Raw genomic sequence first — 25452 nt, 5'->3', positions numbered from 1 at the left:
TACTTGTCAGGCTTGCATGGCATCTCCCCAGCCTCATAGATTGCATTTCCTAGAAGGACTAAGAAGAACTGGGTCATTTGTATTATCCTAGACATGTGGACATAGGGGGTTGAAAGGGATTGACCTCGTGCCAATAGGTGATCAGGGAGCTGGAAAATTAAGACAGACAGCCAAGTGCAGTTTGGGAGTTCGGAGACTCCCGGTTCTGCAGAATTACAGCTGGAGAAGCGCCCATGTCCTTCTGTGTCCTCACTTTACCCGCGAGAGCACTGCAGCCTACCAGGAACAGATAACTGCTCGCCCCACATCGTATGCTAATGAGTGGCAGCTGCTTCAGCCTGCAAGCAACTGCTATTCGCCGTGTCATTTTTATCTGGCTTTGAATGAAGAGTTTCTCTGGGGGTAACACCGATCATTTGGCACTTGCAGGGTATTCTGTGTGCCTCAGACACTGAGCTGGTCAGTCCTCTGAAGTCCCTGGGCTTAGCACTCTTAGGTTCAACCTACCACAGATCAAAAACACAAGATTTTTAAGTTCATTTCTTAGCAAATATTCAATGTTCAAAATAATGGTTTTACTTTCCCATCCTTGTGTGTCCTAGACTTCCATTATTTTCACCCTCTCCTGTTTCTCCACCTCTCTTGTGCTACTCCCCTTACTTGTTCAAATAAGCCCTCCTTTTACTTTCAAATATCTTTCCCCAAAACTCTGGATTCTGCATGTGACAGGAAACATGCACTCTGTGGCTCCCAATGCAGAGCATAAGTAGATGATTAATAAATCTGTGGAGAACTGAAGTTGACCCCCATATTTGATTTATTCTGGGGACTCCTCGGCTCTGGGACTCCTTTTGCACTTACGAGATTCCCTCCATCATAGTCTAGTAGGTTAGGAAATACATGTGCAAGTTGTTCCAATGTGAGGAGTAGTCTTCACCATCAGATTTCCCTGCATGCTTCCACCCCACAGAGTAAGTTCTGTTGAAATACACAAAGGACACCAGCCCCTCGGAGTCTCAACAGTATGAGGCCTTTCCTCCTGGATTCGTGCCCGTGAAATGCAATGCAGTCTAGTTTATTCAGACAAATTTCTCCCCGGGGAGATCTGATGCCACTTCTTTCCCCTTTAATCCTTGAGTTAAATATCACTTCATCGCAGAGTCATCTTTGTCTAGAATGATATAAAATAGCCCCACATACTATTTACCCACACGTCACCAGCTCTGCACCTTGATGATTTAGCAGCATCACGGTTAAGTCCACTTGTTTGGGTGGGCTGTTTAACTCTTTTTCTTATCGAACAGAATGTAGTGTGTTATTTGTCTGGATCATCCCAAGTGTTCACAGAGGTCAGCACGTTTCTAATGTATATTTAAGCAAATGCCATTCGCACGCTGTGAGCTGGGCATTATAACAGCCACCTTAATCCTTTTCATCCCATGGGCTCCACATTTACATAGTCTTCTTTCTCCACAACTTATGGGTGAAGAAACTAAAGCAGGCAGAGATTAAATAACTCATCCCAAAGCATAGAACTATCACGTATATTTGCCCATGGAGTCCAGCTCTGGATGCATGTTCAACAAATTAGGCTCACAAATTACACACAACAAATTAATTCCTGTTTAAGCCTATGAATAAGTTAACCAATTGCAATCTGTTTTTTTTTTTTTTCCTGTCACTTACATTTTTACATCTGTGTAAGCAGCCCCACCTCAATCTTTTTGTCTTTTAGGAGTTGTGGGGGGGGGGGGGTATTGAAAGTGCATGTCTTTTTAAAACATTCCTAATTTTAATTTTTTTAAAAAAAAGAAAAAGGCCCTTACCTACAGTTCTGAAGGAAATTTTTTTTATCATATAAAAAGATAAACCACAACAACAGGCACACACTTATGACAAAGTTCTATTATCCAAAAACCAACACATCTGCATTTTTTTGTTACATTGACTGTAGTAGGTTGATATTCCAACCCTTAATCCTAAAACCATATTGCAAAAAGATTCTGCAGATGTAATCAAATAAAGGAGCTTGAGGCCAGATTATCCTGGATTATCCATGATGGCCCTAAACCCAATGGCAAGTGTCTCCATCAGAAACACACAAGGAAGGGAGAGAGGCAGTGTGCTTAGAGAGGCGGGACTGGATTGATGTGGTCAGGCCACTGGGAACAGAACAGGCAGACTGGAAACCCTCCTAGAGTTTTTGGAGGAAGCATGATCCTGGGAATGCTTTCATTTTGAACTTGTGACTGTCACAATCATGAGAAAATAAATAAATACACATTTAACTGTTGATGGAGAGAGAGATTTTCTCAGTGGAATAAGCACTAGTAAGGTTCACATGCTCCTGTAAACAATCCTATTGAAGCTCGTGAGTCACACACACATGCATACACATGAACTTGCATATGTACACACACACACACACACACACACACCATGAACCCAAAAGGAGGTTAGTTAAGAAAAAGGAAATCAGCAAGAGTGAGTAGTGGATACAAGAAAATAATGTGAGTAAATATAATCCAAATACATTATATACATGTATGAAAATTTCATAATGAGACCCACTATTATATATGTCAATTTAATATACTCCTCAAAAATCTCAGGATTCCAAATTCTAATAAAGGATGCATGGAGCATCCTTAAGTGGTAGATAGAAAAGTAAAGCCAATACTGAGACTCCGCTGAACATTGCATGACTTGCTGAAGTCTGCTATTCCTACCTTCTATTGACCACCTAATAGTTTGATTGCCTGTTCAGAATTTGACTGGCAAGAACTGGACTTGGGGGACGACTAGAGAGAATGCCCAAGGATAACTTGTAGGGAGCATGGGAGAAATTCTAACAGGGACTTTCAAAGAAACAAAGAATTGATACCCTACACTGCCTCCAAGCTGCCCAGGATATGAGTGTATCTGGATGAGATGGATAGAGGACTTCCTCAAACACAAATGGCCTGTTTCCATCCTCAGAATTCTGATTACAAGTCTATACTGTGGTGCCCAAATTCGCATATCTGAAAAGTAACCCCTTGAGGATAATTGATACTGGGTAGTCCAGACACCACTCTTCTGAGTCGAGGTAGTGATTGAGTTAATCTGTTGGCTTATAGATGGCTGTCTGGATCATCCTTCTACCTTGTAAATGATATCCATCATGAATTTTTTTCTAAATAAGTATGTATTTTTAGTAGCGCATGATAAGATTGTTTGATGATAACTCTGGTCCCAAACAATGACTTTCTACAAAAAGCACTACAGCAAGATATTGTGCTTTACTCGAACATGGGGCATACTTCCACAGGGCTTCCCGTGTATGGGGAAGAGGCCATTAATCCTCTCTAAACTCACCTACACTGGCTTTTCCTTAAGGGCCCCACAGGGAATCATCAGCTCCCTCAAAGGAGTCATTCTGGGAGGAGACAATGGCTCCTCTAAATAAGTAACTAATCCAAGCTCACTGAGTTAACTTTTCTTCCTAGGTCACTCCCCTCATTTGATCTGTCTAATAGCAACATCTCCCTTCCTGATTCTTCACTAGCTTGTCCAGAGGAGGCTGTTAATGTCCTCAATGATATCCCCAAATGCTCTCCTCACTGTTTCTTAAGTGACCAACCAAATTCCGTTAGAACATTTAATCATGGAAGCTGACCTCCTCCTCATTTTTTACAACGTGTTATCAATATTTCAAGACACTGAAAGTCACATGGTGGTGATATGTTTGAGATGGCAAAGGAGATGGGAATGGTTCCTGGTTCCTGAAGCAGATCCCAAGCTTTGAGTTACATCTCACTCATAGCCAGACCTCGGTGTGACAAGAGAAGAGAAGGCTAAAGTTGGACTCAGCACAAAACCAAATCTGGAGCCAGAGTTGGCCAGCAGAAAGTGTCACCACCATTGGATAAAAAGACATACTAGAGGCCATATTACTTTGGGGTAGATTCCTCCAGCCCTAGTGGATGTGTATTCTAATTTAAAATATCATAGGGAAGAAAAAAATAGTTGTTTCCATGGAGATCATTTCCCAGGATTGGCTCTCCTGCCTCATTACCATATCTGACTTAAATATTTTCTGGAATCAGTTTGAATGTCATCTATGCACCTTCTTCCTTCAGTGGTCATAGACTGTATAACATCTGGCCAGAGGTCTCTTTAAATAAACTTTGAAACTGTAAGCAGTCCTTTCAATTCCCACCCATCCACTCACATACGCATGACTTGCAGATTGCTTATCACATGAGAATTCCTCTAGCATTTACCACCAGGTCTCTAATAAAGTATTTTAGGTTGGTTGAATCTATCCTTTCTTTGGGAGTCAGCGTAGGTACCTGCAGCTGGATATGCTAATGGTGTTCCATGAAAGCGGACTAGTGTTGGCTTGAGTTACCTAGTGTCAGATACAAACAGCAACCTTCCATAAGCACTCCCCTGACACAGGATATTTTCTCAGTGACCCCTTCCTATTCGTTAGCATTGTTAGAAAAACTAATCCCACTCATGTTATTTACCTGTACTGATTTGTCCCTTTGTCCCCATTTAACAACTACTTATGTGACAGTGTTCATTAATGCTCCCTTAATTACAACCAGGTCCTTCCCACTGACAATAGCTTGCTAGCAAAGAGAACCCACTCTCCTTTTTCCTCTTACTCTGTGAATATGAAATTTGATAGCATAGAGTTGGTACTGTGGGTTCCCAAACCATTTTAAAAGCTAATGAAGCCTTCAACAACCTAATTCATGGGAATTCATCACACACCCCTCACAGCGTTAGAAGACCCCGAATGCTATTTGCATCTGTTGAAATGTTTTTTTTTGGAAAAGAATTTCAGGCCCTCCAGTTCAGGGACTCAAATACTCTCAGCTTCTTTGTTATACACACAACTTTTTTCAAACTTTCCATCTCTTAACGATAACTAGATCATCTAGATTTATATCGGAACTTGAGAGAAAAATGCACTGTTCAGGTAATAAAGCTAAAACTTCATGTCCCCTCACAAGGGCTCCTGAGAGAGAAGAGGGTGATGACATCTCATATTCATGATTTTGTGTGCATTTTCTTAACAGAGCAGAAAGCAAAATTACATAAGCGTCAGTCTTCACAAAGTCTGTGCCTACCCCTGGTGGGAATATTTTGAAATACAAATTTTACTTAAAAACCTTTTATTGAAAAATCTGTGTTTTAGCTAGGCATGGTGGAGAACACCTGTAATCTGAGTATTTAGGAGATGGAGGCAGAGAGATCAGGAGTTCAAAACTGTTCTTGGCTACATGGTATGTTTGGGGCTGGCCTGTGATACATGATCAAGGGTTCAGGAGAAACATAGGAGAGAGAAGAGGGGAGATTTTTCGTGGTTGAGAGGAACACTTGAAATGAGGTTCTCGATGGTCAATGGAGGCACACGGTGAGGCCAGTATTCCTTTGTCAATGGGAATTACAGGGAGAAATAGGCTATAGCAGACATCTATAGCCTGCCATTAATTCTGACGCATTTATCAATATCATCACCAAAAAGCCCGGGGATGTACTACTTCACTTCCCTAAATCTCAATGGTTTCCCACATTCAGGTTTGCTGATTTTCCAGGACCAAGGGAAGGGGAGCCACCATCTTAACACTGCTTCCTTATAAAGTCAGGTCAGAGAATTCTTTTCCATTCAGTCTTGAGTGCAACCAATGGCCTGTGCACACTGATGATTCAACCAGGCTTGGCCAGTGGTGCCGAACAGCAGCCCTTTGTCATAGCCACAGTGAACTGCTGGCTCTAACCTGGCTCACTCGTTTGTTCGGGGTTTCAAAGGGTTCGTGTTTTATCCAGTTGGTCTTGAGTGGCCACTCCTAGTTGGGATGAGCTGAACTTATACTCATGCCCCCAACAGTCACATAAGCAGTTTTAAACTGCAGACTGGCCCAAGAGCCAGGAGCACAGAGATGGGGGCAGGGTTGCGACGACAGGTAATGCTTGCTGCCAGAAGTTTAAACTCAAACACCAATGGAAGTAGGAATAGACATTCTCGGTGCACAGTACATGTTTGCACAAAAAAATAATGCAAAGCTCATCTGTGCAATTCATTTGTGTTTATAATTATAATCTTTAAAAAGAAGAATTAAAGGAATTCGGGGAGGGCCATTAACTCTGAATTCTCTCGCGACACCTTTGCTGGTTCTGTCACCAGAAAGAAAAGCCAGATCAGCTGGGAGTCAGAGCTGGGAGTAGACAAAGGTGAAAGCAATCAGGCGGCTAATGACTACAAGAGGACCCAGGGTCCTGTCTGTTGAAGGGATTTAAAAGGGGTGGAGAGAGGTTTGGGGTTTTGCTTATTTTTAAGTATTCTGTAATTTTATAATCAAATGCAATGTGTTAAGATCATATTGGCCATCTGCAACCCCTCCAACCCCTTCCCATCCTCCTCATAGACCCCTCCACATCCCCTTCCTGGCCTCCAGTCTCTTCTCTTTCCCCTCCTCCTTTATGGTCCACTGAGGCCAATTAGTGCTGCCCATGTACGCATGGGTATAGGGCGCCATCCTCTGGAGCATGGGCAATCTACTATGGGGCACAAGACTAAAACTGCCCTTCCCTTCCCCCAGCTGCCCTCAGCTGCCCACAGGGCTGGAGAGGAGTTTGGAGTGGGGGTCCCAGTTAAGGGTGGGCCTCCTTAACCCATTGATGGAGAGAGTTTTAGTGAAGTTTCAGAATCCCATATTCACAGCCCACATCCAACCACTGCTACTTAGCCAGCCAAAGATGTCTTAGGCAAGCTGTGTCTTAGGCCCTTAGAGTCTTTTTGTTTCCTTATACATAAAATGCTGCATTCCAGAGATATAAGACTTTAGTTCGAAGAATTTAAGTGACATATATGGAGTGGCACATGGAAACACTCACTATATGGTGGGCAATGTTAATTATTATAGCTGGATATTGCTGTACAGTCAGAAATCTAACAAGTTAATAAAGAGCATGCCATGTGAAAGTGCAGTCTAATGCAATATAACACACCGAATCTGACATCGAAAGCAATTTAAAAACTTTTTTTTTGTTTTTTTGAGACAGAGTATTTATGTATGTAGCCTTGGCTGTCCTGGAACTTACTCTGAAGACCAAGCCGGCCTTGAACTACAGAGATCCACCTGCCTCTGCCTCCCAAGTGCTGGGGTTAAAGGTGTGTGCCACCACCTCTTGGTTTTAAAATCATTTCAATCTACAAGTTACCAATTGCAAAAAATAAAATTCAACTCCTCCATAGAAGATTAGCCACTCCCCTGCAGTATGTGACTTGTCTGCAGTATCTGATGAATGCCCTTCTCATCGAGACATCGTCTCTGGGGGCTGGAAAGGTGCACCAGGGACTAAGAGCATTGGCCGCACCAGCATGAGGACCTGAGTTCAGAGTCCCAGTGCTCTTGTTAAAACCAAGCAGGGCTGAACACTCCTGCAACCCCAAAACTGTCCTGTAGCTGGAAGGAGCCTGGGAGATCACTGGAGGTTAGTGGTCAGGCAGTCTAGCTGAAATAGCAAGCTGTTTCAGCGAAAGGTCCTGTCTTTAAAAATAAAATAGCAAGCTGTTTCAGCGAAAGGTCCTGTCTTTAAAAATAAAATAAAAAAGTAAAGTAGGGACTGATGGGCAAAGCACCTGACATTCTGGCCTCCATATGCACACACATGGGCAAGCACGCCTGTGAGTGAGCACACACACACACACGTACACACAAAACATAAAAAAATCAAACAAATAAGATGTAACTTAAAGGGGCTTGGCCCTGCCTCAAGGTGATATGCCTGACTTTGTTGACTCCCCATGTGAGGCCTTACTCTTTCTGAGGAGTGATTGGAGGGTTGAGTGGGGAGGAAAATGGGAAAATGGGGAGGAGAAGAGGGAGCAGGAACTGCGGTTGGTATGTAAAATTTTTAAAAAAAATCTTTTAATTAAGTTGTTTTTTAAAAATGTAACTTAAAATAAGAATAATATTAATGAAGATAAAGTCTACAACAACATTTGACAGAGATTTCATGACGTCTAAGCCACGGAATTCTCTGCTTCACATGGACGGTCCTGGGAGAGTGAAAGGTGCGCCTCAGAAGTGAAGCTACCTGAGCAGGGAGCAGAAGCACACTGCCGGCTGGCACCTGAGTGACTAGGTCTGAAGCTCCCCCCACCCTACACACACACCCTCCTGTGACACGTAGAGCCACACGCTGTATGCCTGGCACTGATGGAACTCAGAGAGGGAAGGAGTGTATTATACAAACACATTCATCATGGCAGAAAGCTTGTGTGCAGCCCAGGGAGCGAGTCGTGTGTCATTCGGAACATGTGCAATGTGATGGAGACTTCTGAGGCTGATTCTCGGCACCAAACCTCGGCATTCAACGGGCAGTTACCACTTTCTGTTTCCTTATGTTAGAATTTCTTCTTTTTCAGCCTGAGTGAATCTATTTGTATTGATTTCACGCTTTGGGTATTTAATTTTCTTCAGTCTTATCCCTCCTGCGTTTTGGTTTTTTGTTTGTTTGTTTGGCTGGCTCAGGTTTCTTCCCTGCTGCTTTGTGCTGAGTCCCAGAGGGTCAGAATTCACACTTGCATGAGCTCTGGTTTCCAGTTGATACAGGAAACTCAAAACAAGAGGTCATTGTTTTCTAATATTTAATGGCACCAGCGCTGCCAAAATATACATTTTATTATTATTTTATTTTGGTTCTCACAAATTTCTCTATTCTTATTTCCACAGATAGTGTTTTCAGTGGTAAAAAAAAAAACCATCTTTAATGCTTACATATCAAATTTAAGAAACTTAATTTACGCTTTACACTTTAATCACAGTCTGCTCATGCCCTCGGTGGTTATTGAATATGGCTGTAAGCTCCTGCTCCATCATCTGCTTCATCTGAATCCTTTCATATCCATTCATCTCTTGGATCTGCTGCTCAGTTGTGGAATGTGGAGCAGATGATTGGTGTCTGGGTCACTTAACACGAGAACCTGATACACGAGGCTTCCATTCCCCACTAACACAGTAAGGAGCTAGTGAGGAGAGATTGCTCTGGAAACCAGCTATTTTATTTTTGGAAGGATTTTTGAGATTTGTGTTGGCCTCACTGATGCTGAGGTCTGCAACATTTCATTTAGAGGAGGTTTTAGCAAACACAGAATCTCATGCTCTCTACTGCCCTGGAAATTCCATTTAAGCCAAGGACATGGTGTGCCAGCTGCTGGATCCTGGATGGTCCCTTGTGCCTTTGCAAACACGTGTGACACTAAAGCTTATTGGCACTGAATAAGAACAATGTCTGTAACAGGCTGTTAAGTGAGAGAAAGAGAAAGTTAGCGAGCACACGCTCACACCTCAAATCATGTTCCTAGGAACTCCCTACCTTGTTTTTTTGAGGCAGGGTCTCTCACTGGCAAGGAACTTGCCAGACAGTCTAGACTGTCTCCACTTCCCCAGTACTGGGATTAAAGCACACCCCACCAAGCCCAGAATTTCACATGGATTCTGGGCATGGAGCTCAGCTCTTCGTGCTTGCACAGGAAGCATATGACCAACTGAGCTATCTCCTCAGCCCTTGAATCAACTCTTAGGAGCTGAGTGACCCGAGGCCACCACTAGATTTCTCAATACCTCCATCTTCTCAAGTGACAATTCAGTAGCTAACTCAGTTCACAGCATGGAAACAAGAACTGGATGGCTTAATACATGTGTGTACAACAGGGCCTGGCATGAAATAAGTGCTTAAAATATGCATGTATAATTCTACAGAAGACCACATTTTGGAAGGACACTCCATTCCCCTAACAAATATTTACTTACTAAGTAAACTGTTGCCAGTGGTTACCTCAGGGGACTGAGAATGAGAGGCAAGGGCAGGAGGACTGGGTTCCTGGTTTCTGCTTTATAAACACGTATTGTTTGAAATTGTGCTTGCTAGAGCAGAGGTCAGGTCTAGACAGAGGAGCCAGCCTGCCTGTGTCCTGTGTGCTGCCCTGGGTTCTGCATCTGCAGTGAGCCCTTAGGAGGAGTCTTTTAACCACTGGGTGCATCTGGTTTTTGTACTTCAAGCAGAAGTTACAGCCCTCACCTCCTATGACCTAGGTATACGTATGTGTGTAGGTAAACACGTGTGTGCCAGGACTCGTCTTCCATCTTGTTAAAATAATACTATCTTGTTTTAATTCTCATGGCTTCTTATTCTTCCCACAATAATTTTTAATCTCATGGCTGTGTATGAAATTATTTGCTCCACCTTTGCCTATTACAACCGAGGCTTTACCTCCTCATGTCTCCTCTTCTCCATTTCTTCTTGTTCAGAATGATTTCACTTTGATTTTAAGAGAAGGTTGCCCTCATCTTGTTGGGGTCAGCCCAATTTTTATTGTGTCTTATTGGCTTCTCTAAGAAAATGAGTCATCTTAATAAAACCGTATGTCTCTAATGTTGATCCTCTGAAAATTTACTTACTGCCATCTACTTCATGTTAACCATAGGAACTCTAAAACTGATTTCCAAAGAATTTTTGAATGTACATGTGTATGTGCACCTATATGTATAGGTATACCTGTCTGTTCAAGTGTGTGTGCGTATGCACACGCGCGCACGCACACACACACACTCAAATACACACACACACAATACACACACACACACACACACACACAAATACACATACCAGAGGACAACTTCAAGTATTGTTCCTCAATACTCTACCTTGTTTCTTGAGGCAGGGTCTCTCACTGGCAAGGAACTTGCCAGACAGTCTAGACTGACTGGCCAGAGCCCCTGGAAGCCACCTGTCTCCACTTCCCCAGTACTGGGATTAAAGCACACCCCACCAACCCCAGATTTTTACATGGATTCTGGGCATGGAGCTCAGCTCTTCGTGCTTGCACAGGAAGCATATGACCAACTGAGCTATCTCCTCAGCCCTTGAATCAACTCTTAGGAGCTGAGTGACCCGAGGCCACCACTAGATTTCTCAATACCTCCATCTTCTCAAGTGACAATTCAGTAGCTAACTCAGTTCACAGCATGGAAACAAGAACTGGATGGCTTAATACATGTGTGTACAACAGGGCCTGGCATGAAATAAGTGCTTAAAATATGCATGTATAATTCTGCAGAAGACCACATTTTGGAAGGACACTCCATTCCCCTAACAAATATTTACTTACTAAGTAAACTGTTGCCAGTGGTTACCTCAGGGGACTGAGAATGAGAGGCAAGGGCAGGAGGACTGGGTTCCTGGTTTCTGCTTTATAAACACGTATTGTTTGAAATTGTGCTTGCTAGAGCAGAGGTCAGGCCTAGACAGAGGAGCCAGCTTGCCTTGTGCCATCCCGGGTTCTGTATGTGTGTGCACAACCTCAGCTACGTTCCTACAGGTGCTATCCACCTTGCATTTTGTTTTGTTTTAGTGTGTGTGTGTGTGTGTGTGTGTGTGTGTGTGTGTGCAAAAGTGCAGCAACGTACAGGTGGAGACCAAGAAAAACTTTTCAAGGGTTCTTTACTTTTACTTTAGGGTTTTTTTTTTTTCAATTTTATTATTTTATGTGTATAAGTGGGTGCCAGGTTGTATGTGCCTGCTACCTCCAGTGTCCAGAAGAGTCATTGGAGCCCATGGAACTGAAGTTTCAGAAAGTTATGAGCCACTGTGTTGGTATTTGACATTGACCCCAGGACCCCCAAAAAAGCAGTGAGCATTCTTAACTGCCGACCCATCTCTCAAGTCCCTCTACCTTGTTTTTAAGGCAGGGTCTCTTTTTGTTATTTCTGCTCTTGGCCTGCATATGATAGCTTGATTCTCCTGACTTGTCCACCACAGTTCTCCCCATAGGAGGGGCGGGCCAGAATCACAGATGTGAGCCACTATATCTGACATTTTTTCCATGGCTTTCAGGAATCAAACTCAGGTCACTGGGGCTACATGGCAAGTGCCTTTGCTTGCTGAGCCGTATCACCAACCCACCTTCTTTTTGACACACAGTCTCTCACTAGCAGAGAGCTCACTGAGGTAAGGCAAGCCCGGCTTCCAAGAAGCCCAAGGAATCCACCTCCCCAGAGCTAAGATGGCGAGTGTGTGTGACCACACCTACCTTTTCTTACATGCTCCTGGGAATACATGGCAGCTTTGGATTTGCAAGGCAAACGTGTTACCAAGCTGCTCCACCACCACCCCCAGGGCTGATTCTTGAAGAGAATTGAAGTGTGCCACATTAATGAGTACCAGGACATTTTCCAAATTTTTCCTGGCAAAACAGAACATTATAACATTTTTCGGGGCCTCTTTCGTCTCTGTTAGTGCCAGGATTTGTCAATCTCAGTCTTACTGACGCTTGAAACCAGACAGTTCTTTGTCCGGTGTCTGCAGCATCCCTGCCATTTACCCGCTAGATGCCAGGAACACATTCTATTCAAGTCGTTACAGGAGTAACAGCTGCAGACATGGCCAAACGTCCCCCCAGGGCAAGCGCCTCCTGAAGTCAGAACCGTCTCTTCAGACTCGATGGGAAGTGAGCTTTTGTAAATCTTACGAAAGACCATTCCATAACCAGTCAGGGAGGAGCATTCAATTAATCTTACCACTTCTAAGAAACTACTGTGGAGCTGGCTGGCTGTGCTGGGTGTTTTATATCATTTCCATCTGATCCTCAGATAGTATAGTCTGCATTTTCTGTCATGTGGAAACAAGACCAGAGGGCTCTCTGACCTGCCAGGTGTTAGTGTTCGGGACATCTCCTGACTCTCACGTGCTGTGGCAGAACTTCCTCTGTCCACCTCACACACTGCTTCTACTTTTGGGGTGTTTTTTTTTTTTTGCCAGACTTGCAGTATGTGTACAAACATGTATCAGTTGGGGTATGTAAACATATGGAAGTATTCAGGGAAATCAGACATGTGGGGCACGAGCGGCTATAAAGACAGATAGTCTGATAAGTATGGACCTTTAAGGAAACGTAAGGAGTAAAACTTGTTAGTAGCAATAGCGTAAATAGTGGGGCGATTGCGTGGTCTTTGCTGGGTGACTTTGTAGTATGTGTGTTGACATATATCCTAAATCTTCAGTCCAAACTGTAGGGATTTTTTTCCTATTTTTATGTATGCACATATATTTTATTTATATGGTTGTATATGTGTATGCGTACATGTTCATGTGTGTGAGTGCAGGTACACACATGCCACAGGGCACATGTGGAGGTCAAAGTACAACCTCAAGTTTCAGTCCCCACCTGCCTTGCTTGAGACAGAGTCCCTTGCTGCTCTGCGACTGTATAATAAGCTAGCTGGCCAAGAAGCTTCAGTGATCCTCCTGTCTGCCTCCCATCTCACCATTGGGTGCTCTGTGGCACCCACTTTTTCCTTGGATTCTGGGCTATCCAAACTCAGGTCCTTGGGCTCGTGCGGCCAGTGCTTTACCCACTGAGCCAACTCCCAGCCCCCTAGGAAATCTTTAAGCAAAATTATTTCCAAGGTTGTGTAAGATCAAGGGGTGTTTTCCCAAAGTGTGACTTCTTCTCTTCCATCACAAAAGCATAGCAGCCAGAGCAAATGACATTGCATGACCTTCAGAATGTAGAAAGACAGTAAGTCTCAGACTGTCAAGGCTCTCTCTCCTACAAGAACGTGTTGGGACATTTCACTAACCTCTGGGTAAAGGGGCCCCACTCGTGTTTGATTTTTACTTCATTCCGTTTCTCTAAAGACTAGTTTTTAAAATAAATGTTTCAGGCTTGAAAGGTGCTCGTGGAGATCCACAATCATCCAACTTGCATGTTTGTTTTTAAGGTTAAACTATGTTATTTCGTGAGCCGGTGCCAGGCCTCAGCGGGACTGATGTGAGGTTTGTTTTTTTTTTGTTTTTTTTCTCCCAAGCATCTCACATTTTTGTTGTCACGTCGGATAAAAGCTAATGAAAGGCAGCAACCAGGGAGGCAGTCTGACACACCATCTTTTTAAAAACAAGCTTTCTCCTTTTTAAGTGGAATTTCATCCCTCTCTTGGCGTGCGGAAATGTTTTGTTCACAACAAGAACTACTGTACCATATTAGGCATCGTCTCTCCTCCTCACAGCTAGAAATGAATACGAGGGCTAAGTTCACAAGTTTGATTCCCTTTAAAGACATGTTTGATTGCAAAGCTCTGTCCACCCTGTTTGATGCCCTCCTCTGCTGCATGACTGAGCTAAGTAAGCTCAGGGATGGACAGCCTGCTGCTTAGGCAGCTTCTGGCACCGAGGTTGTTCTTTGAGCCAACTTTGCCACCTAGTGGCCTGATGTGATCTTTCTGTCCATTCATGAAGACATAGCTGTGGTGTGCTGTAATGAACTCTGACAGAAAACAGACCGCTCTGGTCCAAAGCAGAGACCCAAAACAAGCCCTGCGGATGATGTATTCTAAAAAGAAAAGATGCCAGGGAGCTGGTCCTTCAAAAACATGGCTGCCGACTGCTAAGGTTCCTCCATGGCCATGAGAAGAAAGAGAAGAATTAATTTAGAAGTAGAATTCAGGGGCTGGAGAGATGGCTTGGGGGTCAAGAGCACTTGCTGCTCTTGCACAGACCTAGGTTTGATCCCCAGCATCTGTGTGTTGGCTGCCAACCATCTGTAATTCCAGTTCCAGGGAATTCAATACCCTCTTCTGACCGGCATGGGTGCCAAGCACACAGGTGGTACACACACAGCAGGCAAAACACATTTGTGTACATAAGTCTAATAAAAAAAACTTTAAAGAAATATAATTAATTTAGACTTCTGGGGAGCAGGGAGTCACTTAGAGTTTCTAATTAAAGATTTTTAAAACTGAGAGTTTTGTCTCACTTTTCCAGAATGGATCAGAGGACTGCGGTGCTTTGTGAACTAGTAAAATAAGAGAAACTAAAAGAAAACAACTAACCTGAGCCTTACTTCTAAATTTCTTACACTCTTTGGTACCTAATTGGTCACCTGAACAAATCCAGATGTTTTTGCATTTATATAGTAAGATGTAATGTCTACAGGAAGGGATTTCTTATTGTCTACATGACTTTCTGATTTTTAAGAAGATTTTATGCATGTCTTCACTCTCAGTTATGGGATGGATCACAAGGCTGTGACTTCCTGGATTCTGCAGAACAATCACAGTGGCTTTCAGCAAGAACTGAGATGTACTAATGCTGATTATGACCACAATAATTTTTTTTAATTCCAATCACTTTTTATTTTTTTTAAAAACCAAATTTCAAGAGCCGGTGAGATAGGCCAGCGTGGAAAGGCACTTGCTGCCTAGCCTGGTGAGCTGAGCCAGTCAGATGGGCCAGCGTGGAAAGGCACCTGCTGTCTAGATTGATGACCTAAGTCAGTGGGATGGGCCAGCGGGTCAAGGCTCTTGATGCCTAGCTTGGTGACCTGAGTTAGATTCCCAGAATCCACACAGTAAGAGGAGAGAACCAATTGCCCCAAGTTGTCCTCTGAACTCCATACATGCACCATGGCATATGTACACACATACAAAAAGCTAAGTAAATAAACAAACATAACAAAAAAATTTGAACAAATTTCTTCCTGTATATTTGATATTCACAACATATTAAGAGAGTAAATGGTTTCCATAGTGACACAGATTTACATATCTGTTACTGCAGATTATTGCATGTGTGGTAAGAGCAGCTCAAACCCACTTGCTTTAACAAAAAATTCTAATACAACTTTATTTAACTATAATCCTCAGCTTCTTTATTAGTTATAGAGACTGATCTAGAATATCCACTTGATACTTTAACCAAAAGATTAACCAAGAACCATTTGCTGAGGTATTGAAAGCCTTCCTTCAATCACCCAAAAAACAAAGGGAACATTTTGGTTATATAACCAAGGTCAAGGGAGTTCTGTTGATTTAGGAATAACTATGTCTAGTTTTGAAAGGACTGCCCTCAGACTGTCTCTTTCTTAGGATGCCATCCCATCATGCTCCTGCCTCCTATCTTTCTTCTGCCTTCACTTACATCTCGGATTTTACATATGGATACAAAGGTGGAGAAAAGAACCCAGCACCCCCAAAGACATAATGTCTTTCTTTCCAGCATCCATGTGAATTCGCCAAACTGATAACCTTTGTTTGTATGTGTGTCAAGTCCATTACTGTGGTCAAGGACTCTAGGTCAGGTGGCAAACGCCTATCTCAAAACATTCTGGTAAGAGTATAAACAGCTGAAAGAATGACAAGTCACAGACATCTGCTATGTCACCCTTAGCAAGAAAAATAAAAGATAACAGACAAGAAACCTTGGGAGTCTTGGGTGTTATGTTTATTTGTAATGAAATCAGCATGGCTGTCATAAAATAAGAAAACAAGACACCAGAACATGATCAGTTCCCATGAGTGCAGAGCCCTGGACCATGCCACACTGGAAAGGGGCCCTAAAAGTTGCTGTGGATGTCAATGTATGATGCAGAGTGGGGCTCGGTTGGTGTGAGGTAGACTGTAAATAGGGCTACCATGCAAACCCAGAAGAAAAGAAGGAAACATAGTTACTAGCTCCAAGAACCTCTGCAGAGGACAAGAGCCTGGAAAGATTAAGGCTCTTCAGAAAGTATATAAGAAATGAACACGCTATCAAATGTTATTTAAAAAAACAGTATATTACATATTTCAATAATGTTTAAAGACACAATGTCATGAGTTAAGGATGTAGCTCAGTTAGTAGACTGCTCTACCATGCAGAAAACCCTGTTAGGCTCCCTAGGCCCAGTTATTCTACATATGGTAAAGCATGCCTTTAATACTTACACTCCAGAGTCAGAGACTCAAGGATGTGGTGATGAACGATGGGCTGCATTCCTGCCACCAGGATCCCAGCCGCCTGGCTAGCTTATGCCCCGAAATAACAACACACAAATTGTATTGATTTAAACACTGCCCGGCCCATTAGTTTCAGCCTCTTATTAGCTAAATTCTCACATGTCTTGCTTTAACCCATATCTAATAATCTATGTAGCACCACAAGGTGGTGGCTTATCAGGAAGATCTAGCGTACATCCATCTTGGGCCAGAGCTTCATTGCATCTGACCCAGAGAGGAGAGGCATAGCAATAGCCCGAGGCATCTGCCTCACTCCCAGCATTCTGTTCTGTCTACTCCACCCACCTATGTTCTAACCTATCAGGCCAAGGAGTTTCTTTATTAATTAACCAATGAAATCATCAGATAGATAGAAGACACACCTACATCACAAGGATAAGAATTCAAAGTCATTCTTGGATAATCTGCTTAAAACCAGTTTGAGCTACATGAGACCATGTTTCTAAATAAATAAGAATGAAAATAAAGAGACAAAATTATGTGAAATGATGGACACAATTTTCTGTCCTGCTTTGGGTTGGCTTGGATCATTCCAGTAAGGCTTAAATAGCTGGTATCACCTCCAAGTTGCTTATGTCTGAAATCTCAGATGTCTAAATGTTCATCATTTTATCTGGTAGATAAAATGCAAATAACTCACATCCATTTATCAAGCAGGAAGAAGGTAACTTTGTGGTCACATAATTGCCCTATAAGCATTTGCCCTTGTGAAAATGAGAGAAGTAAGTAAATCAGAGTTTTGTTTGATGTCAGTGTTCCATGAAATGTATGTACACATGTGAAGGAAAGCATAAAGGTCAATCCCTTCGCTAATTATTCTGCCTTGAACAGATCAATCCCAGCATGCCCTTGACTCCTGCCCTTCACATTAGAGAATTAACTCAATTATATGCAGCTGCTTTGAAGCTTGTGTCTCTTAACACCCTTCCTAAATGTGGGCCATACAAAACCAAGTGTGGTGTCCACCTCATTCCAGCTCTGCAAGCCTGAGACAGAAAGGCCACAAGTTTGAAGGCTAAGGAGTGAGTTCTAGACCTGCTTGGATTACAAACTGAAACCCTCCCTCAAAACAAAAATGTAGACAGGAATGTAAGAAAGATTTGTGGAAAAGAAGGGGCAGGTAGACAGAAGGTGGAGAGAATTGAGAGAAACTGGGGTTGATAGTATTTAGAATGAATTGTATGTAATGGTCAAAGATAAAATTTAATCTTTAAAAGAATATATACATATATATATACATATATATATTAAAATAAGTAAGCTGCCCCCCCCAAAAAAATACCAAACAGAACAAAGATCTTTCCTAACTTCGTCTTTTCTCTTTCTTCCCCAGACTATGTCAGAGAGTCACAATGGCCTTGCACAGTAACAATACAACCTCGCCTTTGTTCCCCAACATCAGCACTTCCTGGGTGCACAGTTCCTCAGAGGCAGGGCTGCCCTTGGGGACAGTCACTCACTTGGGCAGCTACAACATTTCGCAAGCAGCTGGGAACTTCTCCTCCAACGACACCTCCAACGACCCTCTGGGGGGTCACACCGTCTGGCAAGTGGTCTTCATTGCCTTCTTAACAGGCTTCCTGGCATTAGTGACCATCATTGGCAACATCCTTGTCATTGTGGCATTTAAGGTCAACAAACAGCTGAAGACAGTCAACAACTACTTCCTCCTAAGCCTGGCCTGTGCAGATCTCATCATCGGGGTCATTTCCATGAACCTGTTCACGACCTACATCATTATGAACCGCTGGGCACTGGGGAACTTAGCCTGTGACCTCTGGCTTTCTATTGACTATGTGGCCAGCAATGCTTCTGTCATGAATCTGCTGGTCATCAGCTTTGACAGGTACTTTTCCATCACAAGGCCACTCACCTACCGAGCCAAACGAACAACCAAACGAGCTGGTGTGATGATTGGGCTAGCTTGGGTCATCTCCTTTGTCCTGTGGGCTCCTGCCATCTTGTTCTGGCAATACTTTGTAGGGAAGAGAACTGTGCCCCCAGGAGAATGTTTCATTCAGTTCCTGAGTGAGCCCACCATCACCTTCGGCACGGCGATTGCTGCCTTTTATATGCCTGTCACCATCATGACTATTTTATATTGGAGGATCTATAAGGAAACCGAAAAACGTACCAAAGAGCTGGCTGGGCTACAGGCCTCTGGCACAGAAGCTGAGGCAGAAAACTTTGTCCACCCCACAGGCAGTTCTCGAAGCTGCAGCAGCTATGAACTACAGCAAAGCACGAAGCGCTCATCCAGGAGAAAGTATGGCCGCTGTCACTTCTGGTTCACAACTAAGAGCTGGAAGCCCAGTGTTGAGCAGATGGACCAAGACCATAGTAGTAGTGACAGCTGGAATAACAATGATGCTGCTGCCTCCCTGGAAAACTCTGCCTCCTCGGATGAAGAGGACATTGGCTCGGAGACCAGAGCCATCTATTCTATTGTGCTCAAGCTGCCAGGTCACAACACCATCCTCAACGCTACCAAGCTACCCTCCTCAGACAACCTGCAGGTGCCGGATGAGGACCTGGGAACTGTTGATGTGGAAAGAAATGCCAATAAGCTTCAGGCCCAGAAAAGCATGGACGACGGTGACAGCTGTCAGAAGGACTTCTCCAAGCTTCCCATCCAGTTAGAGTCCGCCGTGGACACAGCCAAGACCTCCAGCACCAACTCCTCAGTGGACAAGACCACGGCCGCTCTACCTCTGTCCTTCAAGGAAGCCACGCTGGCTAAGAGGTTTGCTCTGAAGACCAGAAGTCAGATCACCAAGCGGAAAAGGATGTCGCTCATCAAGGAGAAGAAGGCAGCCCAGACCCTCAGTGCCATCTTGCTGGCCTTCATCATTACATGGACCCCCTACAACATCATGGTCCTGGTGAATACCTTCTGTGACAGCTGCATACCCAAAACCTATTGGAATCTGGGCTACTGGCTGTGCTATATCAACAGCACCGTGAACCCCGTGTGCTATGCCCTGTGCAACAAAACATTCAGAACCACCTTCAAGATGCTTCTCCTATGCCAGTGTGACAAACGGAAGCGGCGCAAACAGCAGTACCAGCAAAGACAGTCAGTCATTTTTCACAAGCGAGTGCCCGAGCAGGCCTTGTAGGAAGAGGGTTTATCAGTAGCAATGACCACACACACACATCAGCCCACAAAGCCTAGAAGGAGTCTGGCGCGGGTGGGAGGCCGTTCCTGATGGTGATAAAGCGATTTTTATCAGCCACACAGGAGAAAAGCTGCCTGTTTACTGATCCATTGAATAAACTGATTTTGGCCAAATGCCAATTCAGCGGGAAAGAGAGAAAAACATATTGCTGAATATAAAGAAATATATTCTGAAGTAGACTTTTAAGTGTTTTTTCTTACAGAGAAAAAAATATATTGCCTTGAAGCAAGTATCCTCTGAAATTGGTTTGCCTAGGTCTTTTCATTCCCACTAGCTCTGAAATCACAGGTGAGCCTCCCTGCACGAGTTGCCATGTGTTCTTCCCAAGGGTCCCAAGGTGTCCCTCCAGACCCCATGTGAAGCACGGCAGGCTTGGAAATCTGTGGTTCTGAGTTATTTTGTACATTGCAGAGCTGACCCAATCAGCTTGTCCCAATCAGCTTCCGTCCCCTCTTGGTGTGTTGTTAAACTCTATTTGTGGATTTGATTCTTGGTTCTTGCAAAGTACCGTTTTGTGCAGTTCAAGTTTCAAACAAAATCGCATATGAATACATGTATACCTATCTATGTGTGAGTTCAGCACGCACACACATAGTGTACATAACGTGATGGGGAACACTGAACTGGGAAAATGTTCCTACCGTATATGCTTTCAGTACTTTGGTAACTGAAACTCTCTAGGATCCTAATATGATATTGAAAGTGAATTAAGCCCAGTTTAATGTTATTAATGTTTGGGTTTGGGTTGTTGACACTGGAGCTGTTTCTCACAAACCACCCTGAAGAATAATATCCAGCACAGAGAAGCCAGGCCTCATCAGCAAACCTGTGCTAGATGGACAGTCTCGAGGGTCAGTCCGCACCATGTCTTGACTGGACTCAGAGTGCTTACTGTCTCCTTGGCTATTAGTTCTGTCAGCAGAGCTGAACTAGGGCCCCTCTGAGCTCAAAAGGATGAACTTATGTACATGTTTGAATTTCGTCGTCTAAATCTGAATGTTTCAAAACAAAATCTGGGATCTAAACTGCTTGAAACTCAATCCTAGAGTCACCTTTGAATGTCACATACAGCAATATATCTACATTTACACGGAAAAGCGAAGGAAATACTGTGCCAGGGGCCTGACAGAAAGTTTTGCATTCACTTCCTGCTACTTGGCACCTCCAGGAGGAAAGGAGGCCTTACCTCCTGTTATGTAGCAGGAGCCAGGACTTCTGGTTGTCACTGTGTAACCTTCACCCAGGAATCGTTTGTGTCAGGAAGCTACACGTCCTCTGAAGAAAGAATTGCACTCGAAAAAGTATTGCTTCAAAATTTCCTTCTTCCCATTGTGACAACTGAATTTTGCATTATCCTTTGACTTGCCCCCAAGTGCACCGTGTTTTCTCCCGGGGGAGGGGTCTGCTGCTCTTGTTCTCGTGGCTGCTGTATTGTTGGGTTCCTTCCTTCTTTTCCTTCTGCCGGGACTGTGTGGGGGAGCGGGTGGGGGGATGGGAGGGCTGTGGAGAACCCTTCCCTTGTGCAGGGCATCCATCCGTGTTGTGAGCCCAGAGCTTTTGTATTCAGGGGGAGGTGGTGTTTACAGCCGACTTTGACATCAGTGGATGTGTTCTCAGTGGTGTGTCTGTACCTGAACTATTTAATGTTGTGTCATGTTTATATAAAGAATATTTATGCATACTTCACCATGTGTTTATTTAGTGTTGATAAATATGACTCCCTCCGCTGTGCCCTTTGATGGGGATTCTTTAAGGTCCACTTAAATCATGACTAAATGTCCACTAAGCTTTTCCCTGTGGCTAAGAAGAAAAAAAAAACATCACCTGGTTGACATTCAAGAGCACCTGACTGCTTCCAGGTCATAAGCTCTGTCACTTGTTGGTTGTTTTGCTCTTGCGGCTTTTTGGGAGGGCCCACCACCTAGTTCCCAAACAAATCATACACAGAACCTTATTCTTTTTTTTCTGTTGCCTTTTTTTTTATTGATTTTATTAAGCTCTATATTTTTTCTCTGTTCCCCTCCCTGCCTCTCCGCTCCCCACTTCAACCCTACCCTAAAGTCCCCATGCCAGAAACTTATTCTTACTTATTGATGCCTGACCTTAGCTTGGCTTGTTTCCTGCCAGCTTTTCTTAGCTTAAATTATCCCGACTACCTTTGCCTCTGGGTTTTTTCCTTTTCTTACAGAAGTCTTACTCCACAACTGGCTGGCCCCTGGCGTCCTCCTTCCCTTGTTCTCCAGTTGCTCCCTCTTCCTCATTTCTCCTTTTTTTGGTTTTGGTTTGGTTTGGTTTGTTTTGGTTTGGTTTGGTCTTTGGTTTTTGGTTTTGTTGATGTTGTTTTGTTTTGTTTTTCGAGACAGGATTTCTCTGTATAACTTTTGTGCCCATCCGGGAACTAGCTCTTGTAGACCAGGCAGATCTCAAATTCACAGAGATCTGCCTGCCTCTGCCTCCCGAGCACTAGGATTAAAGGCATACACTATCTCCGCCTGGCTTTTTTCTCCTTCTGTTTATACTCTCTGCCTGCCAGTCCTGAATTTCCTTGCTCCTGCCCCACTATTAGCCACTTGGCTCTTTATTAGGACCACCAGGTGTTTCAAATAGTCAAAGAATCACAGCTTCACAGAATTAAACAAAGCAGAATAAACAAAAGTAACACACCTTAAAATAATGTTCTCTAACAGTAACCAAAAGTCACTCTTTAATTAACCTGATCTGACCCGATGAGATAATGGAGGACCAGCAATCCTCTTCCATGGTACCTGGAACCACACTGCAAGGAACAAAAGGAAAAGCCATATCATCATAAGAATTCTCTTTTCATTTTTAATCCTCATTCAAGCAAAGAACAAGAAAAAGCACAGACTATTTTCTCACATGTATAGTTGATGTGCAGAAGGTATGTTCTCCACCTGGGAAGCATATGGTAAGTTACTGCATCTATATTTTATTGCTCAGGTTGGCCTGACACTAATAAATATGTAAATTCTCATTGAAATCTCCCTGTACATCAGTAATTCCAATCTTTCTGGAAACTCCCATTCTGTCACCTTCCCCTAGGGCTCTTCCTTGTCTTAAAAAAATAATAATAAGAGTAGAGAGGCCTTTAGCTTGAACAAAAATTCAGGGGTAAATTAGGATTCTACTTAAACATCATTATGTCCAGATTTTTGCCCAAGATTCCAATAATTACCAAAAAGGGGGTGGGGTATTATAATGGATAAGCCTCTTATGGGCAAAACCTGCTTCTAATCTCTCTTGGCTGTTTATGGTATGTCCAAGTCCTGGGTCATTTTCAGAGAAGAAAGACAAACAAAATGGATTCTTTTGAAATGAAGAGCTTTGAGATTTAACTGAGATGCAGTTTGAGCATTTGTAACTGTGTAACATGGGTATTTCTCAAAAGAGCTCCTCCTAGAGCAGGCATCCAGCATGCCCCAAAGATCATACTCCTTATCCCCAGCCTTGGAATACAAACAACTACTCCATCCCATAAGAACGAGGCTTGCAGGGCTTTTATTAGGCAGAGACTGCGCGTTCGTTTCCTGGCCACCCAGACCTGAAAAATAACACAGAAACTATATTAATTGCAACACTGTTTGACCAATAGCTTAGACATTATTTTAGCTAACTCTTACATCTTAAATTAACCCATTTCTATTCATCTGTGTGTTGCCGTGAGGCTGTTGCTTACCAGTAAGATTCTGACTGGCAGCTGGCATATTTCTCCTTTGGCAGCTCCATGGCATCTCCATGGCATCTCCCTGACTCTGCCTACTTTTTCTCTATATCTCTATTTGGATTTCCCTCCTAGCTTTACTCTGCTAAGCCATTAGCCAAAACAGCATCTTTAATAATCATTGATAATAAAACATATTCTTAGTATACAGAGGGGAATCCCACATCACTTCCAGGTTATCCACTTTAATTGAAAGAGGAAAATAATTGAACCTAAAGTAAGCCACATATGGAAACATTGAGAGAATCTAGCCTCTCCTTCCCTCTCTCTTCCTGTTCCTCTCTCCCTTTCCCCGTCTCCTCCTTGACCCCTCTCTTTACTTGTCTCTATGTGTGTGTCTATATGTTTCTCTGCCTCTTTATCTGACTCTCAGTGACTCTCTTCCTCTGTATCTCCCTATCTTTCTGCCTGTCTCTTAAGTTTTCTGCCTCTGTGTCTCTGTCTTACTTTTTCTCTCTACCTTTCTTCATGTCTCTCTATATCTTTCTTTGTCTCATGCTCACTTATTCACATACCCCATGCTTGTAGAGACAAGTGCACACACACACACATACACACACACACACACACACACACAAGCACACACACTCCAGGCCCTGCCTGTTTCTCCTGGCTTCAGTCTTTCTTACCTATCTTCTTCCCCATGGTCTTACCGTTATTACTTGCTATTATTCTGAACCCCTTTGCACCCCAGCCCAACTCTCTGTACAAGTCCCATTTTTCAGTCACCCTTTAATATATATTACATCCAGACTCTAAGAGGAAGAAAAGCTCATAAGCATTGGAAAAGGGAATAAATAACTAAAGGTCCAGAAGGCACATCGGCTTCCACTGCGAACATCCCACACTCGAGTAGGTGGAACTTGATGCTCTATGGAGGATACTGGGTCTCTGCGCAGCAGGTGGGAGAAGAACTTGAGACCAGCTGAAGAGGTGACTGACTAGGCAGCCCTGCCCTAGGAGGGAAATAGGATTTCCAAACCAGTAGCAAAGACTGGTACACCCTAGAGTGATAGGAAAGAGGGACCTAGGTGAGACAGGGATCCCGGATTTCTTTGAATGCAGATGATTCAAAGATGAGAACACTGGGCTCAGTTGGTAGAGTGATTGTTTGGCATAAACAAAGCCCTGGGTTCAATATCCAGCACTGCATAGATGGGGTATGTTCATACATGCCTGTAATCCCAGCACTCTGGAGACTGAAGTAGGAGGATCAGAGGTTCAAGGTCATCTCCTGCTACTTGCAGAATTCAAGGCCAGTCTAGGCTACATCAGACATTCCTCCAAAACCAATATCACCTGAGCGTGAGGAGAACCTAGGGACCATATAAACATGAGCTTTCTCTTTGTACCAGTGGAAGATCATGGAATTCACTTAGTCAACCTTGCCTGTCATTTTTCATAGCTGGGGAGTTTCTGATTGAGAATCTTTTATCCTTTTCAGCAAGCAGTTCCATCCATTCATCCTCCAGTCCAGAAGCATCTTTAGCCTCCTATGCACACATTCCTTCTTGGAATTCAGTGGAGAACACAGTTTGTGCAAGGCCTTAATTCCTTTTTTTTTTCTCTTTCTTTGTGTATGTGTGTTCATGCATGTATGTTTGCACACGTGGAGGAGCACATTTGGAGGCCAAAGGTGGATATCGGGTATTTCATTCATTCTCCACCTGGGTTATTGAGACAGAGTCTCTCACAC

At 43.4% G+C, this 25452-nt stretch overlaps 1 protein-coding gene across 4 annotated transcripts in view; it reads left to right on the top strand.

Annotated features, from left to right (window-relative positions):
- The window catches only part of Chrm3 (cholinergic receptor muscarinic 3), a 449710-nt gene extending 428015 nt beyond the window's left edge, over window positions 1–21695 (top strand). For 3 of the 4 annotated variants that reach the window (XM_038332293.1, XM_038332292.1, XM_038332294.1), the window contains one exon: window positions 18169–21695. In XM_038332293.1, the coding sequence (XP_038188221.1) occupies window positions 18188–19954 (1767 nt within the window). In that variant the 5' untranslated portion in view covers window positions 18169–18187 and the 3' untranslated portion in view covers window positions 19955–21695. Of the gene's footprint in view, window positions 1–10042; window positions 10098–18168 lie in introns of those variants that run through there. The other variant, XM_038332295.1, reaches the window with a different exon arrangement.
- The last annotated feature ends 3757 nt before the right edge of the window (window positions 21696–25452 follow it).

The sequence above is a fragment of the Arvicola amphibius genome, chromosome 6 (genome assembly GCF_903992535.2).
Source record: "Arvicola amphibius chromosome 6, mArvAmp1.2, whole genome shotgun sequence".
In the NCBI taxonomy this organism is placed as follows: Eukaryota; Metazoa; Chordata; class Mammalia; order Rodentia; family Cricetidae; genus Arvicola; species Arvicola amphibius.
The sequence above is the reverse complement of the archived record's forward strand: the minus strand, read 5'-3'. Positions and strand labels throughout refer to the sequence as shown.